We start from the raw sequence: 17988 nt of genomic DNA on the forward strand, positions 1-17988 counted from the left end.
CTTATAGTGGAGGCCCCTGGGTGGCGTAAACTAACCTTATAGTGGAGGCCCCTGGGTGGCGTAAACTAACCTTATAGTGGAGGCCCCTGGGTGGCATAAACTACCTCCTCATGGAGACCCCCGTGCTCTACTCAGCCGTACTACAGAAGAGAGTCCTGAGGGTCTGCTTTCATTAAGATCACAGCCCAGAAGACCTGCCTGAGCAGAGCAGTTCTGCCCTGTAACACATGAGGTTGCCAGGAGGCCTCCACAAATACCTAACAGCCCAGTGAGGGGAGGAGGGTCTGAGGTTACAGAAGTGAGCACTGTGACATTTGCATCTAAATGATCCCTTGGGAAAGCAGAAGGGAGGTGAGTGGGTACTAATATCAGTCCATTTGCTTTTTCCTCCTCTCCCTGAAAGCATGATTACATAACCTTGCATTCTAGAAACAGCTTGGTCTCTGGTCTTTCCCTACATGAAGCACATTTGCTTTGGCTCTAGGAACCTCTCTCTTTCCCTGACTGCCTGCTCCTGTCCTCCCCATCTGTCAGGCTGGGTCTTGCTTGCCCAGCACGTAGAGAGCAGCCCTGACTGGCTGCCTGTGGTCAGTCTTCTTGCTTGGGACCCAGCTTCTGGCCACAGCCCACCCCAGTAATCCCACAGTTGGCCCAAGTGTCCATCATATGAATATGTCAGGGATGGTGTTCGCCTTGAGAATTCAAGGTGTTCTTTCACCACCACCAAGGTGCAAGGCCTCAGACGGGCCACAAGAATAATAAGCAGAGTCCTGCCTCAGACAACTCACAGGGCCTGGGAACTTCTGTGCATCCCACCTCTCTGGCACAACAGAGTCTCCTCTCCCTCAGCATCAGTGCTGCCACTAGTGGCAGGGTGATGGGGGCAGAGTTGCTTCCTCCCACCTGCCTTAGTTTCTTCAATTTCAAAGGGCCTCCCACTTATGGTGCCCTCTGGGCTGGGATCTGCACAGCCTCGGGTCAACATGGAAGCAAGTGCCTCCTGAAACTTTCTGGTTAGGGCTTATAGTTGTCCATCAGGTGTGGCAAGTCACGGAGGCAGCTGGGGCTTGTGCCACAGAAATTTGAGACTCTGAGCCCATTTCTGAGCCCCCTCAGGTCTCAGTTTCATTATCTGTAAAGTGGGCAAAGGAGCATGTGCTCTATATCTATGCTGCTGTTGCATCTTGTTAGGTACTGATGAGTCAACCACAGTCATAGCAACCTATGAACAATGGCTCTGAACCTTGCACTAGCCTGAGCCAACCACACCATCTATGACACACTGATCCTGTTGCCACAGTTACTGTATCAATCTATCTCATCTAGAGTCTTCCTCTCCTCTACTGACATGCTACCCTTCTAAGCATGACATCCAAGGATGGGGCCCTCCTGACCACATACCCAAAGTATGTGAGATAGAGTTTCAAAATGCTTTCCTTCAAGGAGCAACCTGGTTTCACCCTCTCTAGGACAGACCTATTCATTCTCTTGGCAGTCCGTGGTATGTTCAGTATTCTATAGCACCACAACTCAAAAGACATCATTTCTTCTGTCATCCTTATTCATTGTCTAGCTCTCGGATGCATAGCAAGTAATTGCAAAGGCCATGGCCTGAAACAGGCACACCTTAGTCTCTAGACTGACATCATTGCCCTTTAGCACTCTGGAGAGATCCTTGACAATAGATTTTCCCAGTGCAACTTGCTGGACAGTGAATAGGGATGACAGATGAAGAATTGATGCTTTTGAACTATCGTGTTAGAGAAGAACACTGAATATCCCATGAACTGCCAAAAGACCAAATATATATGTTTAGAAGAAGGTGCAGCCAGAATGCTCCATGGAGGCAAGGATGATGATTTTTCTCACATACTTAGGGCATATTGCTAGGAGAGGTTATTCCTTGGAGAAGGACGTCATGCTTGAAAAGGTGGAGGGACGATGAAGGAGAGGAAGACCCTCAAGCAGATAAATTGATACAGTGCCTTCACCAATGGGCTTAAGTATATCAGATTCTTGATGTTGAGATGCAATCCATAATGAAGGTTGCAGCAAACACTTTAAGGCCTCCTCAGTTACAGCAAGCAGGTTTGTGTCATCTGCATAACACTGGTTGTTGATAAGTCTTCCTCCAATCCTGATGCCACATTCCTTCTCATAAAGACAAGCCTCCCAAATGATCAGGGAGCTCTGGTGGCCTATTGGTAAGAAGCTGCGCTGCAATTGCAAAGGCATGTGGTTCGAATCCCAAAGGCATGTGGTTCGAATCCATTAGCTGCTCCAGGGGAGAAGGATGGGCAAGCTGCTCCTGTGCAATTAACTGCCTCTGAAAATGTGCTGGAGGGTCAGCTATGGGTGAGTGCCACCTCAACAGTACTGCAACAGGAACAACCCAAATGATCTGGTCGGCATATAGTTTGAAAAGGTGTGGAGAGAGGATACATCCCTGACACACTCCTTTCCTGATTTTGAGCCATGCAGTGTTCCCTTGCTTTGTTCCGACAGCAGCTTCCTAGTCTAGGTGTTAAGTTTTGCATGGGCACAGTCCAATGTTTTGGGATTCCCGTAGAGAAGCGCAACTGTGGAAATACTTTCTTTTTTTTTTTTTTTTTTCTATAATTACATTTTATTAATTTTCATAAACATTTACAGAGATTTTGGGCTTCCACTCATTCATTGTTGCACTATTCTCTCTACCCTCCTCCCAGTTTGTTCTTGTCCAAATGCCACAGTGCTTGTCAAAGCCAGTTCTGATTAATCTTCTTTGTCAGTGTATCCTTTGCCATTCCCTATCACTCCTCCCTGAGAGAGACTTCACCCTGAGTCATAAGGAAAAGGGGACGGCGTATTCTCTTAGCTACTTCCTGCTGAAAAGGGACGCTGTGGGTTTCAGGGTGAATATCTTCTCTCACTACTCTAAAGGGCCCCTTTGGCAGTAGGAAACACATAGACTATTATGGAGATTGATTTTGGAATTCAGATGCACTCTTATTGATTGTGCTTGGCTGTACATGTACATATCCTTCAAGATGTATCATGGGGGTGTTGCAACCTAGAAGACACAAATTTGACTAACAAGTTATAAGTACATGAGTCAAAAATTATGGAAAAGTAAAAGAAAAGATTCTTTCATTGTTTTACAACCCTCCCCCAGGTCCCCTCCACCATGCAGCCCTCGCTCTAGTCTCCTGTGATGACAGAAATACCCAGTTACATCTCTCTTTTAGACGGTTCTCTCCCTCCTCTGCTTCAGTGCAGTATACATTATTGACCCCATCTTAGGAAATACTTTCTAAACCCTAGTGTAAGACTATGCCTGAGCTGGTGGCCTCCATCTCCCGCCTCCTCAAGAGAGCAAAGGAGTAGTACCATCTAGTGTGGAGTCCCGAGAGAAGGGGCTTCTTTCTTCAGGGATCTGGTAGTGGAGGCTCTCCCTGCAGTGGAGAGAGCAACCCCCCCCACCCCGGCTGGGTTACGGAGCCCCAGACACTGGCCTTGCCCTGGTCTCCAGGGCTCCATGGAAGAGAGCCAGGATACACAGAACTTTGCTACAGGTCCTTGTCTGTCTCAGTGTCTGTCCATCTGTCTGTCTGCAGATGGGGAGGTGGACCCAGGCAGCCTCCTTTCAAAACTCTAGTGGCAGCCTGGTGCCAGAGCACTCGGTCCACTCAGCAAGAGTCCTGGAGAGCAGCCAGAAGAAACACACACAGTATCCTGTGACCCAGCAATCAGCTCTGCTCCTGGGCAGATGACAGCTAAAGACATGCTCAAGTAGAGGCCCTGTGGAGCCATCACTGGCAGGGAGGGAGTTCGAACAGGGATGCACGGCCTGGTTTACCAGCTGACGGTCAAAGGCAGCAGATGCAATGTGTGCATGCTCCATGGATGGGCTGTAACATGTGCCGTCCTTATGCCTCCAAGGAGCACTCTGGCTGTACCTTTCCTGACACTGAAGCATAGGTGGCCATATTTGATAACAGATAAATGAGAAAGAAAGGAGAGCTGCTTACACTAAAGGCTGAAGGAGTCAGGCAGGAGACTAAGGTGTGCCTTATCCGGGCTATAGTCTTCGCAGTTGCATGTTATGCATTGGAGACCTGGACAGTGACTAGGGATGATAGAAAGAGAATTGATGCCTTTGAGCTGTGGTGCTGGAGAAGAGTGTTGAATATACCATGGACTGCTAGGAGAACAAATAGATTTGTCCTGGAGAGGATGAGGCCAGGCTGCTCCTTGGAGTCAAGGATTCTGAAGCTTCATCTGACATACTTTGGGCATGTTGCAAGGAGGAGCCAGTACTTGGAGAGGGACAGAGCAGGAGAGAATGACCCTTGATGAGATGGATCAATTCAGTGATTGGGGTGGTGGGAATAGGTGTGTCTGAGGCCATGAGGTTAGCAGAGGATAAAACAGGATTTAGGGCTCTTGTACATAGGGTCGCTATGAGTTGCAAGCCACTCGACGGCACATAACAACGAACAATAACATCAGGAAAGTGAACCAGGAGTCTTTTGCAGGTGCTGAACCAAGGGGCACGGGATGCTAAATTTTGATGAAGACATTGTGTATCCCCACAGAGTTCTTGTTCCTTGCAAAGGAGGCCCTCCTAAAACCCACTGTAATTGTTCAGTGAGAAACTTAGGCAATAACTTCACCCTAGTGATCAGAATTCCACTGATGAGGGACAGATGGATGTCGTGTGCTTCCTGATGCCATCCTCTGAAAGGACCCCGTACCTGTGCAGTTTTCCAGTTGAGGATGCATAATCCCGATTTAATCTTAAGCACCAGACAAACACAGCATGAATACTCTATTCAAAGCCAGAATTAAACAGACATAATATTGATTCCAACTCAGAGCAAAATGTGGGGGTCTTGAAAAATGTCAGTATGATAAAGGCAAAAAAACCCCATTAAATTTGTTTCTCCAAATTAAAGGCATCTGCAAAGATGTGATAGTTAAATGCCATTCATGCCCTTTGCGGAAAACAGAAGCTGCTATAAAGGATATTATTACTATTATGAGAAGTATATTTGATAAAAGTTTTATCAGTGTACATGTATGAAACTAAAGACTGCTCTGTGGTTATATAAGAGAATGCTCCTCATAAGAGGTAGTATAGACCGACTTAAGGGCTAGAAGGTAAGGAACGTGTGTGTGTGTGTTTGTGTGTGTGAATGCATTCTTTAATGCTAAAATAGAGGGATATTTTTAACAACTAATTACACAGAAATGTAATTTAGTTTACATTTTTTAACATTTGAAATTATTTCCAAATAGAGAAAAATTATTAAGAAAAAATATTCCAAATGTACTGAGAGGTAGCTCTGGTAGCCTACTAGGTAAGGAGTTGCACTACCAACCCAAAGGCACTCGGTTCGAATCTGCCAGTTGCTCTATGGAACAATGATGGACGTTCTACTCCAGTGCAGTTGATAGCCTCTTAAAACCCACGAGAGGATCAGGTATGAATGAGTTGCTTCCGACTTGAGGGCACATAACTACATTCAAGTTAAAAAAAAATTCTTCAACATTTAAGGGAGTTGGGCAAAAACCAGGCACATGCTGATGGCTTCATTCGTTAAGATCAGGGACAGGCCAAATTAAACGATGAGAATCACTGGGCGCAGTTTACTATGACTCATAGTAACCCCACAAACAATAGATTGGAACCTTGCCTTGGCCTTCAAAATTCTCATGATCTCTGCTAGCAAGGCCATTGCTGTGGTCACTGCGTCAGCCCATCTCATTGACAGTCTTCCTTTCTCTTTTTTATACCATTTACCATGATGTTATTTATTGATCCATTGGTAATGATTTTAGATTTCTTTATGGTGAGGTGTAATCCACACCAGAGTCTGATCTTCTTCAGCAGGTGCTCCGAGTCCTCTTCACTTTAAGCAGACAAGGCTGTATGATCTGCACTACCCAAGTGGTTTATTAGTCTTCCACTAATCCTGATGCTACTGTTTTCTTATAGGCCAACTTCTCTAATTGCTCAGCCTACATACTGAATAATATGGTAAAAGAATACAACAGTGACACATTTATTGATTTTAATTAAACCATATAGTATTCCTTTGTTTTATTTGAATCACTGCTTCTTGGTTCTGGTACAGTTTCCTCATGACCACAATTTGTTGTTGTTGTTGTTATGTGCTGTCGAGTCACCTGCAACTCATAGCAACCCTATATACAACAGCTCTAAACCCTGCTCTATCCTGCGCCAGTCTTATTGTCTCTGACACACCTACCCCCATGACCCCAGTCACTGAATCAATCCATCTCATCAAGGATCTTTCTCTCCTGTGCTGTCCCTCCACCCTCCTAATAAGCATGATGTTCCTCTCCAAGGAATGGTCCCTCCTTGCAGCATGTCCAAAGTATGTCAGACGAAGCTTCAGAATCCTTGCCACCAAGGAGCAGCCTAGTTTACCCCTCTCCAAGGTGAACCTGTTTGTTCTCTTAGAGGTAATAGTGTATTCAATTCTCTTCTCCAAAACCATCAATTCTTTTTCTATCATCCCTAGTCATTGTCCAGTTCTCTGATGCATAGCTTAGTCTCCAGACTGACATCATTACTCTTCAGTACTCTGGAGAGGTCTCTGACAACATACTTTCCCAAGGCAGTACGTCTTTTAATTTCCTGGCTGCTGGTACCAAGAGTGTTGATTGTGGAGCCAAGCAAACTAAAGCTGTTTATAATTTCAATCTCTTCACCATCTATCATAATGCTGCCAATCAGCCCAGTGGTGAGAAGCTTTTTTTCTTGATTTTGAGCTTCTATCCATATTGAAGGCTGCAGTCCTTGACCCTCTGCAGCAAGTGCTTCAGGTCCTCCTCAGTTTCAGCAAGCAGTGTTGTATCATCTGCATAATGTAGACTGTTGATGAGTCTATCTCCGCATTTCTCCTCATAGAGCCCAGTGTCCTGGATTATCTGTTCTGCATATAGTTTGAAAAGATATGGAGCTAGGACACATCCCTGGCATACAACCTTCCCAATTTTGAACTAAACAGTTTTCCCTTGCCCTGTTCTGATGACTGCCTCCTGGTCCAAGTATAGGCTTCTCATAAACACTATCAAGTGTCCTCGGATTCCCATTCTTCTCAGAGTTAGCCACAGTTTGTTGTGGTCCACACAGTCAAGCGCCTTTGCATAGTCAATGAAACACAGATAGACATTCCTCTAGTATTCCCTGTTTCAGCCAAAATCCATCTAACATTAGCTACAATATCCCTAGTTCCATGGCCTCTCTCTTCTAAACCCAGATGTACTTCTGGCAGTTGTCTGTCGATGTGATGTTCCAGTCTTTTTTTAATAATCTTCAGCAGAATCTTGCTTGCATGTGATATTAATGATATTATTTGATAATTTCCACACTTTATTGGATTACCTTTATTTGGAATGGGAATAAATATCGATCTCTTCCGGTCAGTAGACCAGGTGGTTGACCTCCAGATTTCTTGGCACAACTTGGTTAACACCTCTAGGGCAGCATCTGTTAGTTGAAATATATCAAATGGTATACCATCAATTCCTGGGGCCTTGTTTTTTGCCAATTCTTTCAGAGCGGCTTGAACTTCTTCCTTCATCACCACAAGCTCTTGCTCATCTGTGTCTGCTGATTCCTTTTGGTACAATGTCTCTGTATAGTCTTTCCATCTTCTTTTAATACTTCCTGGATCATTTAATATTCTGCCCAAGGCATCCTTAAGTATTGCAACTCAAGGCTTGAATTTGTTTTTCAGTTCCTTGAGCTTAAGAAGTGCCGAGCAAGTTCAGCCCTTTTGGTTTTCTGCCTCCAGCTCTTTGCACATTTCATTATAATACTTTATTTTGTATTCCTGCTCTGCCCTTTGAAATCTTCTGTTCAGCTCCCTAATATCTTGATTTCTTCCCTCTGCTTTGGCTTCTTGATGCTCTAGTGCAATACAGAGTCTCCTCTTTTGGTCTTTTCTTCCTCCTCTGTCTATGTAATGGCCTTTTGCACTCTTCTTGGTTGATACTCTTGATATCTTCCCACAGCTCATCTGGTCTTCCCTCATTAGTGTTCAAGGCCTCAAACCTGTTTCTGAGATGGTTTTGAAAGTCAGGTGGGATAGACTCAACGTCATATTTTGGTTCCTGTGGATTTGATTTCATTTTCCTTATCTTCCGCTTGAACTTGCATATGAGTAGTTGGTGGTCTGTTCCACAGTCAGCATCTGGCCTGGTTTTCACAGTTGATACTGAAATACTGTTCTAAATCTGAGCACTCAGAGTAAAACAGACTAGGAAGAAGGATTGGCCATCCATTCAACAGGCCTTAGAAAACCCTATATACAACAGAACACACGTAGACTAACAGGGCAACTGAGGCGGACCTTTCAAGTATGGAAACACAAAGGAAGAGGAACAGCTGTAAGCAGACACTAGTGATTGGAACACGGAATGTGGGAACCATGAATGTAGGAAAATTGGATATTGTTAAGAAGGAAGAAATAGAACGCATAAATATTGACATTCTAGGCATTGGTAAGATGAGATGGACTGACTTGGGGCATCTATGCTGGAGATGAAAAGGTGAGGAAGAATGGGGTCACCTTCATAGTTAAAAAAGTCATTTCTAGATCCATATGGAAATACAATGTTGTGAGTGACAGGATAATATTCATATGCATACAAGAAAGTCCAGTAAATACCACTATAATTCAGATATATGCACCAACAACCAGAGCCAAAGAAGATGAACTATAAGATTCCTACCAACTTTTGCAGTCAGAGATCAATCGAACATGCAATCAATATACATTAATAATAATGGGTGACTAGAATGCAAAAGTTGGGAACAGAGAAGAAGGATCAGTAGTTGGAAAACATGGATTTGGTGACAGAAATGAAGCTGGAGATAGAATGATTGAATTTTGCACAATGATTTATTCATTGCAAATACCTTTTATAAGAAACATAAACACAGGCTATACACATGTATTTCACCTGATGGTATACATAAGAATCAGATCGATTCCATCTGTGGGGCATAATTTTGTGTTCTTTAATTCCCATTATTTTCAATATTATGCATAATTTATTATGATCCACACAGTCAAATACATTTGCGTATTCAACAAAACAAATTAACATTTATCTGGTATTCTCTGCTTTTAACTAGGATCCAAGCTGACAGTAACAATGATAATCCTGAATCCCGTTTGATTCTTTAGCATTTCTTGGTCCTTGTACTTCCAAGCATTTATGAATTATTTCCAGCAAGATTTTGCTTGTGTGTTATATTCGTAACACTGTATAGTATATTCTCTGCATTCAGAGAGGAAAATGTGCAACAGTGAATGAAAGGAGATCCAAGTTCTCTATAAACTTTCATTAAAATTTCAATTAAAAAAAGAAAAGAAATTTTTTAAAAAAGTATTTTCTTCTTAGATTGTAAGCTGAGAAACTTTGTTGTAAGCAGACGTCTTAAAGAAGGTTTTTCGGAGCTCTGGTGGCCTAGTGGCAAGAAGCTGCACTGCAATCCCAGAGGTGTGCAGTTCAAATCTGCCCAGATTCTCTGCTAGAGAAGGAGGGACAATCTCCTCCTGTACCAGTCAGATCTGAGTTGACGGTACATGGACTGAAAAGAATAAAAAGATAAAACTTTTTTTTTAAAAAAAAGAAGATTTTTCAAGTTTTATGTGGGATGACACTAGGTGGAGACTTGACTCTCGTAAAAGGAATAAAGGCCACTGAAAATGGGGAAAAAAAAATAAGGTTCCAGGACTGGATGAAATACTAGTTAAAACTAGGTGTTTCAACAAAGAGATATAGCCCCGGAAATGCCCACTAATCCATGCCAAGAAATTTGAAAGGCAACTACCTGGCCAACTAGGAGGAAGCTATCCACATGTGTGCATTCTCAAAGTCTTCCTCTCTTGTGAAGTCATTGGTACTTTTCCAAGTGTGAAGCCCCTTTCCAGGGACTGGTTCCTCCTGACCTGACAATATGCCCAAAGTATGTGAGACAGTTTCACTATCCTGACTTCTAAAGACACTCTCCTTGTATCTCCTCCTAAGTCTTCTAAATGGAATAGCACTATAAACAGAGCAGAACTGTCCCATACAGTTTCCAAGGCTGTTATCTTTACAGAACTTAACTACCACATTTTTTTCTCTCTTGGACAGGCTATTGGTTCAAGCCACTATCTTTCAATTAGTAGTTGAGCTTTTAATTACTGCACCACCTATCATAAATGTTGTGTTGTTATGTGCTGTCAAGTAGACTGCTACTCATAGCAACCAATAAACAATAGCATGAAAGCCTACCTTATCCTGAGATCATCTCTGTCTCTGACACGCCTACCCTTGTTATACTAGTTACTATGTCAATCCATTATCATCCAAGGTCTTCCTCTCTTGCACTGTCCCTCCACCCTTCCAAGCATGATATCCTTCTCCAAGGACTGGTCCCATCTGTACACATGCACAAAGTATGTGAGGTGGAGCTTCAAAATCCTAGCCTCCAAGAAGCACTCCAGGACAGACCTGTTTGTTGTCTTGGCAGTCTATGATATGTTCAGTACTCTTCTCTAGCTCAAAGGCATCGATTCTGCTTCTGTCATCCTTAGTCATCATCTGGCTCTCTGATGCATGGCAAGTATTTGAGATTGTTCACAGCTTCAGTTTGCTCGACTCCACGGTCAACACTCTTGGCACCAGTAGCCAGGAAATAAAAAAACATATTGCGATGGGAAAGTCTGCGGTTAGGGACCTCTCTAAAGTACTCAAGAGCAACGGTGTCTCTCTGGAGACTAAGGTGCGCCTGATACAGGCCATGGTTTTTGCAATCACTTGTTATGCATCAGAGAGTTGGACAATGACTAGGGAGGATAGAAGGAGAATTGACGCTTTTGAGCTGTGGTGCTGGAGAAGAGTACTGAATGTACCCTGAACTGCCAAGAAAACAAATAGATTCATCCTGGAGAGGGTTAAACCAGGCTGCTTCTTGGAGGCAAGGATTCTGGGGCTTCGCCTGACATACTTTGGACGTGTTGTAAGGAGAGACAGGTCTTTGGAGAGGAACATCATGCTGGGCAGAGTGGAGCGACAGCACAGGAGGGGAAGACCCTCTATGAGGTGGATTGATTCAGTGACTGGGGTAATCGGGATGGGTGTGTCAGAGGCAGTGAGATTGGCACAGGATAGAGCAAGGTTTAGGGCTGTTGTACATAGGGTCGCTATGAGTCGCAAGCGACTCGATGGCACATAACAACAACAAACAACAACATCTTTACCTGGTTTTGGTGTCACTTCTGCTTGTTTCATAGAATGAGTTCAAAAGTATGCCTTTTCTATGTTCTGGAATAGTGGTAGGATTATGGTTAAGGTTAATGTGAGGAGCTGCCAGATGTCATTTGGTATGGCTGATGTGACTTGATTTGGTCCTTTTAAAAAAAAAAGTGATGAAATTCACATAACCATTTAGAAGCATACAACCCAGTGGCAGGTATTACATTCACAATGTTGGACAGCCACTACCTCATTTTAGAATATTTTCATCACCCCAAAGGAGGCTTCAGTAAGCAGTCACTCTGCTTTCCCTCAGCCCTTAGCAACCACCAGTCTGCTCGCTATATTGATGGGTTTTGCCTATTGTAGACATTGCCTGCAAATAGAATCCTATAATACGAGGTTTGTGTCTCGCTGCTTTCACTCTGCATAATGCAGTCAAGGGTCAGTCACGCTGTAGCATGTATCAGAGCTCCATTCCTTTTGGGAGCTGAGTAATACTCCATTGTATGTATGTAACACGTTGTGTTCCCCGGTTGATCCACTGATGTCTGTGTGGGCGGTTTCTATCTTTGTCTGCTGTGGATAATGCTTCCGTGAACACTGGCACCCAGATCCCTCTTTGCATTCCAGCTTTTCCTTGTTGGGGTAAATGTGTGGGACTGGAATTGCTGGGTCACAGGAGTCCCAGTGGCATGTAGTTAAAGCACTCCGCTGCTTACTGCAAGATCAGTGGTTTGCACCTGGTGAGCTGTCGAGCAAGTTCCCTGTCTCCCAGGATCACTATGAGCAGGAATCAGCTTGCTGCAATGGGTTTGGTGGCTATCAGGTAACTTTTTGAGGAACTTGGTCTTTATTTTTCAGGATGAATTTCCCCCAGGCAGTTGTGAACATCCAAGAGCAGGCTCCATGTGTAGCAGGGGCTGGAGATCTGCTCCTTGACACTGCTTGTAGTTTTGCTGCTTCACTGTCCTGCTTGTTCTCTGCTAACTTGTCACTAAGCTGCCTAACCTGTCCCCTCTCTCCCCCGCAGATGTCCCCGTGGAGAAGCTGGCTGCCATGCCAGCCTTACGAAGCATCAACCTCCGTTTCAACCCGCTTAACGCCGAGGTGCGCGTCATAGCCCCACCGCTCATCAAGTTCGACATGCTCATGTCTCCGGAGGGTGCACGGGCACCCCCACCCTAGGCCACCCTTCTCATGCCCACCCAGCAATGGACAGAGGCCACACAGCCCACAGCCTTGAAGGGAGGGAGTCCCAGGGGTTCATGGGAGGCCCAGTTTAGGGGGCTGGAAGCGGGTGGGCCAGACAGCACATGAGGGGAGGGGTGCTGCTGACCCAGAGCCCAGGACAGCTAGCTAGCTTTGGGCAGTAGGGGGCCTGCACACCCAAGGGAGGAGCAAAGGGCTAGCACTGAGCGCCCGCAGCTTCTGTGCAAACCCAGGCAGACCCCTCACCCTCTCGGAGCCTCCACATGTGGGAAGGGGTAGTTGTGAGACACGTGCCTCCTTTGTACTCCTTGGAAGATTTTTAGGAAATAGTTGCCTCTGATCTTCAGGGCACTTCTGAGCCCGTAGAATGAGCATGCCATTCTTTGGCCCCTGTGGACTGAGGCCCTTGTTTTAGCACTGAGAGTAGTAGACCTCCTCCCCTATTTATTGCTTCCTGAGACCAGACTTGGAGGTGCAGCCTTTATGCTGCCCCATCCCCAGCCACTCTGGTTGGCTGGGCTGGAACTCAGAGCAGCAGGAGAACCAGGGTGAGACTCTGCCTGCGGGGCTAAGGGGGCCAAGAGCTTTCCTGGTGGAGCCTGAGATGGAGAATAAGAGTACAGCTGTTATCACTCAGCTTCCTTTGCTGTGAATCTGTCAGAAGTAATTTGGTGACCATGTTCAGTGATCTCCCCCTGACCACTGCCATGTAGAGGGTCAACTGGGGGCTCTTCCACCAGATTTGCAGCTGGCCAGCTTCCCCATGGCCACCCAAATCCCCAGTGACCTTGTCATTTCTAAGCCCTTAGCTTGGTTTGCCTGGGATTGAGGTGTTTCCTGGAATGTGGCATTTTCTGACCACTGGTCACTCCAACAAGAGAGGGCCTGGGCTCTTGCTTTCTGGCAGAACCGTAGGGTTTGAAGAATCACTGATTCTCCAGATACTTGGGTGTCTACCTCCCACCTCCTCACCTGTGAGGCAGGCTGATGTGGCGGGAACCTCAGGGTGGGTGTCTGGAGGCAGCCTGAACCCTGTGATTTGGGGCCTGGCCAGGTCATGCAGCTCCTGTGTCCTGTGCACTTGTGGGCACTTGACCATTCCCAAGGTGAAGCTGTTCCCAACAGACACTGCCCCTCAGAGCAGTGAACCACCTCTGAATGCTCCCAGGTTCTCCCGTCTCACAGCAGGGAGCTGACAGCTTGGGGCACCATTGGGCCACCCCTCACTTCTCTATTCCAACAGATGCCCTGTTCACTTTGCTCTTTTCTCAAATCCTGATTGTCTCTCTGGGGTGGGTCCGGGTGAGGAGTGGAGCTGGTGGCTCTCCAGCTGGGAGCTCAGCTGTGCCTGAGGGGAATGAATGGGGAAAACCCCAGCTTGCCCCATCTTGTGTGCTAGAGGTAGGTTTCTTATAGTTAGGGAAGGGTGCTTTTATTGTTTCCCAACCCCCCCGCCCCAATAAAAAGGCATTGTTTAGCCAGAACCCTGCAACTCAGACTACAGGAGAGGGGCCTGGGACGAGGAGCCAGCAGCCTCAGCCTCAGCCTCACCTGAGGGCTTGCTAGAAACACAGACTCTCAGGCCTTCTGGATCAGAATCTGCACTGAAACAGGACCCCCAGGGGCCCCTGTAAGCACTGGACAGTTTGGGAAGCAGGGTTCTAGGGGTTGCACTTATGGTGCAGAGGAGAGGGTGATGCCCTTCTCTGCACCCTCTCTCACAGGGCTTTGGCTCTGCTCACTCCCTGTCTTAAGTGAGGCCTGGCCTGGGGATGCTCAGTCTCTCGGGTCTTTCAGAGCTGACCCCACACTCCTACAAAGGGATTGACTTTACATTGGCAGGAGGCGAGGCTGGGTTTGCCCAGCCAGGGCTCCAGAGTCTCTGGACCCAGCCTTTCTGGTTAAGTGTTGCATGCCAACCTGCTTGCTCCCCCAGGACCTCCTCTTGGGCCCTTCAAAGGGGCTGCTCCCAGAAAGTTCTTTTCACTCTGCAGTGGAGTTTGCCCCTTGCTCTTGGGGGAGCTTGGGTATTCAGACGCTCCCTAAATTGGAGCTCTCGGCGATTGAGCTCCCTTAGCTTTGAGTCTACAATAAACAATGCATTGGTCTACCCTGCCTGACTGGTGGTTGATTTGTTCTCAGCACAAAGACCTCCCTTCCACGGGTGCCAAACCTACCCACCTACAAAGGGGAAGGGCTGCCCCTCTGGTTGAAAGTCAAGTCAGAACTGTCTCAACTGAGCCTCCATTGGCTTTCCAGACTGTCAGTCACACAGGGAAAGTCTGCCCACCATCCTCCCTTGGAGTTGCTAATGGATCCAAACTGCCAGGGAAGCGCTGCCTTCGGGCTATTGGTGCAATTCCATATCAACTACTCCACCAGAGCTTCCCGTTGTGACACATTTGATAAGGGAATTATATCTAAAATTTATAGAATACTCGAGTACCACAACAAGAAAAAGATAACAATCGAATCACAAAGTGTGCACAGGATATGAATAGACACTTCACCAAAGAAGACGTTCAGATGGCAAACAAACACATTAAGAATGTTCAAAATCCCTAGCTATCAGAGAGATGCAAATGAAAACAACTATGAGGTATCAGCTCACCCCAGTAATAATAGCAAAGTTCAGCAGAGCAGCAAACAACAAAAGCTGGCAAGGTTGTGGGGAAATTAGAACCCTTATTCCCTGTTGGTGGGAGTGTAAAATGGTGCAGCCACTCTGGCAGGCAGGTGCTTTTCAGAAAATTGGAAATAGAAATACCATTTGACCCAGCAATTCCACTACTGGGAATATACCCTAAAGAAACCAGAGCTGCCGCCCAAATAGATGTATGCACACCCATGTTTATTGCTGTGTTATTCACAATAGCAAACAGATGGAAGCAACCTAAGTGCCCATCAACAAATGAATGGATAGAGAAACTGTAGTATATTCACACAGTGGAATACTACACAGCACTGAAAAACGAGGAACTCAAGATATTACACAACATGGATGACCCTCAGGGACATTATGATAAGTGGAATATCTCAGTCACAAAAAGAGAAATATTGCATAACACCACTGTTATGAAACAGGACTGACATGGGAGTTGGTGGAAAAGAGGAAATAAATAATGAACACTGCATTGGAATAGATCAAGGAAAGAACTATTTAAAGGGAATATATGATTAAGCATTATTTGTACAACAACAGCCCAGAAGAAGAGATATATTGCAAAGAGGACTGGGGGCGGGGAGATAATTGTGTAACAATAAAAGAATATTTTTTTTAATTAATTTTTTTTTTTGTGTGTGTGTGTGTGAGTGTACCGTCAAATTAGATCTGACTGATACAGGAGGAGATTGTCCCTCCTTTTCCCGGCAGAGCATCTGGTGGATTCGAACCGTGTGCCTCTGGGATTGTAGTTGCAGCTCCTTGCCACTAGGCCACCAGAGCTCCCCAAAAGAATATTTTTTAAAAAAATTAACTAGGGAAGGAGAGGGGATAAAATACGCAACAATGAATGAATATCTAACCTATCTGTAAAATTACATTAAAATCACAATTAAAACAGAAAGGAGGAAAGAGGTGGATCATTACCTACTCAGGTGAGCTGGGTTTACCTGTGCTTAATTTACTAACCTGTATTGAACAGATTATTCGAGAAGCTGGAATCTATGAAGAGGAATGTGGCATCGAGATTGGAGAGAGACTCATCAATAACCGTGTTATGCAGATGACACAACCTTGCTTGCTGAAAGTGAGGAGGACTTGAAACACTTGTTGCAGAAGATCAAGGACTGCAGCCTCTGGTATGGATTGCATCTCAATCTCAAGAAAACAAAGATTTTTACCACGGGACCAATCAATAGGCAATGTCATGATGGATGGAAAGGAGATTGGAACTATCAACTGCTTCATCTTGCTTGGATACACAATTAACACCCTTGGTACCAGCAGTTGGGAAATAAAGAGACACATTGCACTGGGAAGATCTGCAGTTAGGGACCTTTCAAAATTATTGTGGAGCAACAATGAATGAGTGGAAGCCCAAAATCTCTGTAAATGTTTATGAAAATTAATAAAATATAATTATAGAAAAAAAATTATTGTGGAGTAGTGATGTCAGTTCGAAGACTAAGGTGCGTCTGATTCAGGCCATAGTTTTTCCGATCACTTGCTATGCATCTGAGAGCTGGAGAGTGAATAAGGATGACAGAAAAATAAGTTATCCCTTTGAGCTGTGGTGTTGGAGAAGAGCACTGAACATCCTATGATGGCCAAGAGAAAGGAAAATATGTTTTGGAGAGGGTGCAGCCGGAGTGCTCTTTGGAAGCAAGAATGATGAGGCCTTGCCTCACATACTTTGGGCATGTTGCTAAAAGGGGCTGTTCTTGGAGAGGGACCATGATGCTAGGAAGGGTGGCGGGTTGGTGAAGGTGAGGAAAACCCTCAACCAGATGGATTGATACAGTGACAATAGGCTCTTGTGTGTCAGGAAGTGTGAAGGTGGCCCAGGATAGAACAGGGTTCAGATCTTTTGTTCATAGGGTCTCTGATTCATACTTAGCTCAATGGCATCTAACAATTGAACAATTTCACACCCTTCCCCACATCAAAGATTCTCTTTCCTAGGTATGGTCAGCATCTGTGTCTCCCTGCCTCTCTGAACCATCCTACAGAACCTGTTTTCACAGTCACAGTTCTAGACGGGGATGGGCTTCCATTCGGCAAGGTAAACACGGGTGACTTATGCTTACTAACTGATCTGTAGTGAACAATTTCTCGTGGGTTTTGCTACAGATTAGTAAGCAATCACAAGTAAGCCCTTGTTTACTCAGTGTACTGTGTGATCTGCCTGCATGCACTTAAGAATATTGCTGGGTGAGGTGCAGGCAGAAGCAGTCATGTTTCAAAACTGTGCTGTTGCAAAGCCACTAAGTGTCAGCCCTTGGGAAGAGCCCACCCTCCTGAGGGTGAAGGAACCGCTCTGTCCCCAAATTTCGCTCACCTGTGCCAGATTCTACCCTCTTGGTAATTTATTCCTCTCGTCAGTGCTTTTTAAAGGGAACCTGGACCTGCCTCCGCACCACTGGGGAGCTGGTTAGAAATGCAGGTTCTCTGACTGCACCCCAGAGTAACTGAATCAGAAACCCAAAGTATTTTCTTTTTCAGTTAAGCAGTACTTTTTTCTTCTTTTTCTGTTTTTAAAAATTTATTCTTTATTTCAGTAAAAATTTACAGAGACTTTGGATTTCCATTCATTCATTATTGCACTTTTCTCCCCTCCCAGCCCTCCCGCCCAGTCCACTACCCTCTTGTAAAAGTAAAACAAAAATTCTTTCATTGTTTTACAAACCCTCCCCCAGGTCTGCTCCACCATGTAGCTTTCGCTCTAGAAACCTGTCATGACAAAAATACCTAATCACATAGGCCTTTTAAACAGTTTTCTCCTTCATCTGTTTCAATGCAGTATATATTACTGAACCCATCTTTCTCAGTCTCCCCCAACCCCAAGGTTA

At 45.2% G+C, this 17988-nt stretch overlaps 1 protein-coding gene across 1 annotated transcript in view; it reads left to right on the forward strand.

The window, feature by feature from the left end:
* Positions 1-12453, forward strand: part of LRRC20 (leucine rich repeat containing 20) — a 146227-nt gene extending 133774 nt beyond the window's left edge. Inside the window, exon 4 of the mRNA XM_006888978.1 lies at positions 12299-12453. Within this exon, the coding sequence (XP_006889040.1) occupies positions 12299-12453 (155 nt within the window). The remainder of the gene's footprint in view (positions 1-12298) is intronic.
* The last annotated feature ends 5535 nt before the right edge of the window (positions 12454-17988 follow it).

Source organism: Elephantulus edwardii, unplaced genomic scaffold (assembly GCF_000299155.1).
Source record: "Elephantulus edwardii isolate Elephantulus edwardi_28Jun2011 unplaced genomic scaffold, EleEdw1.0 scaffold00074, whole genome shotgun sequence".
Classification (NCBI taxonomy): Eukaryota; Metazoa; Chordata; class Mammalia; order Macroscelidea; family Macroscelididae; genus Elephantulus; species Elephantulus edwardii.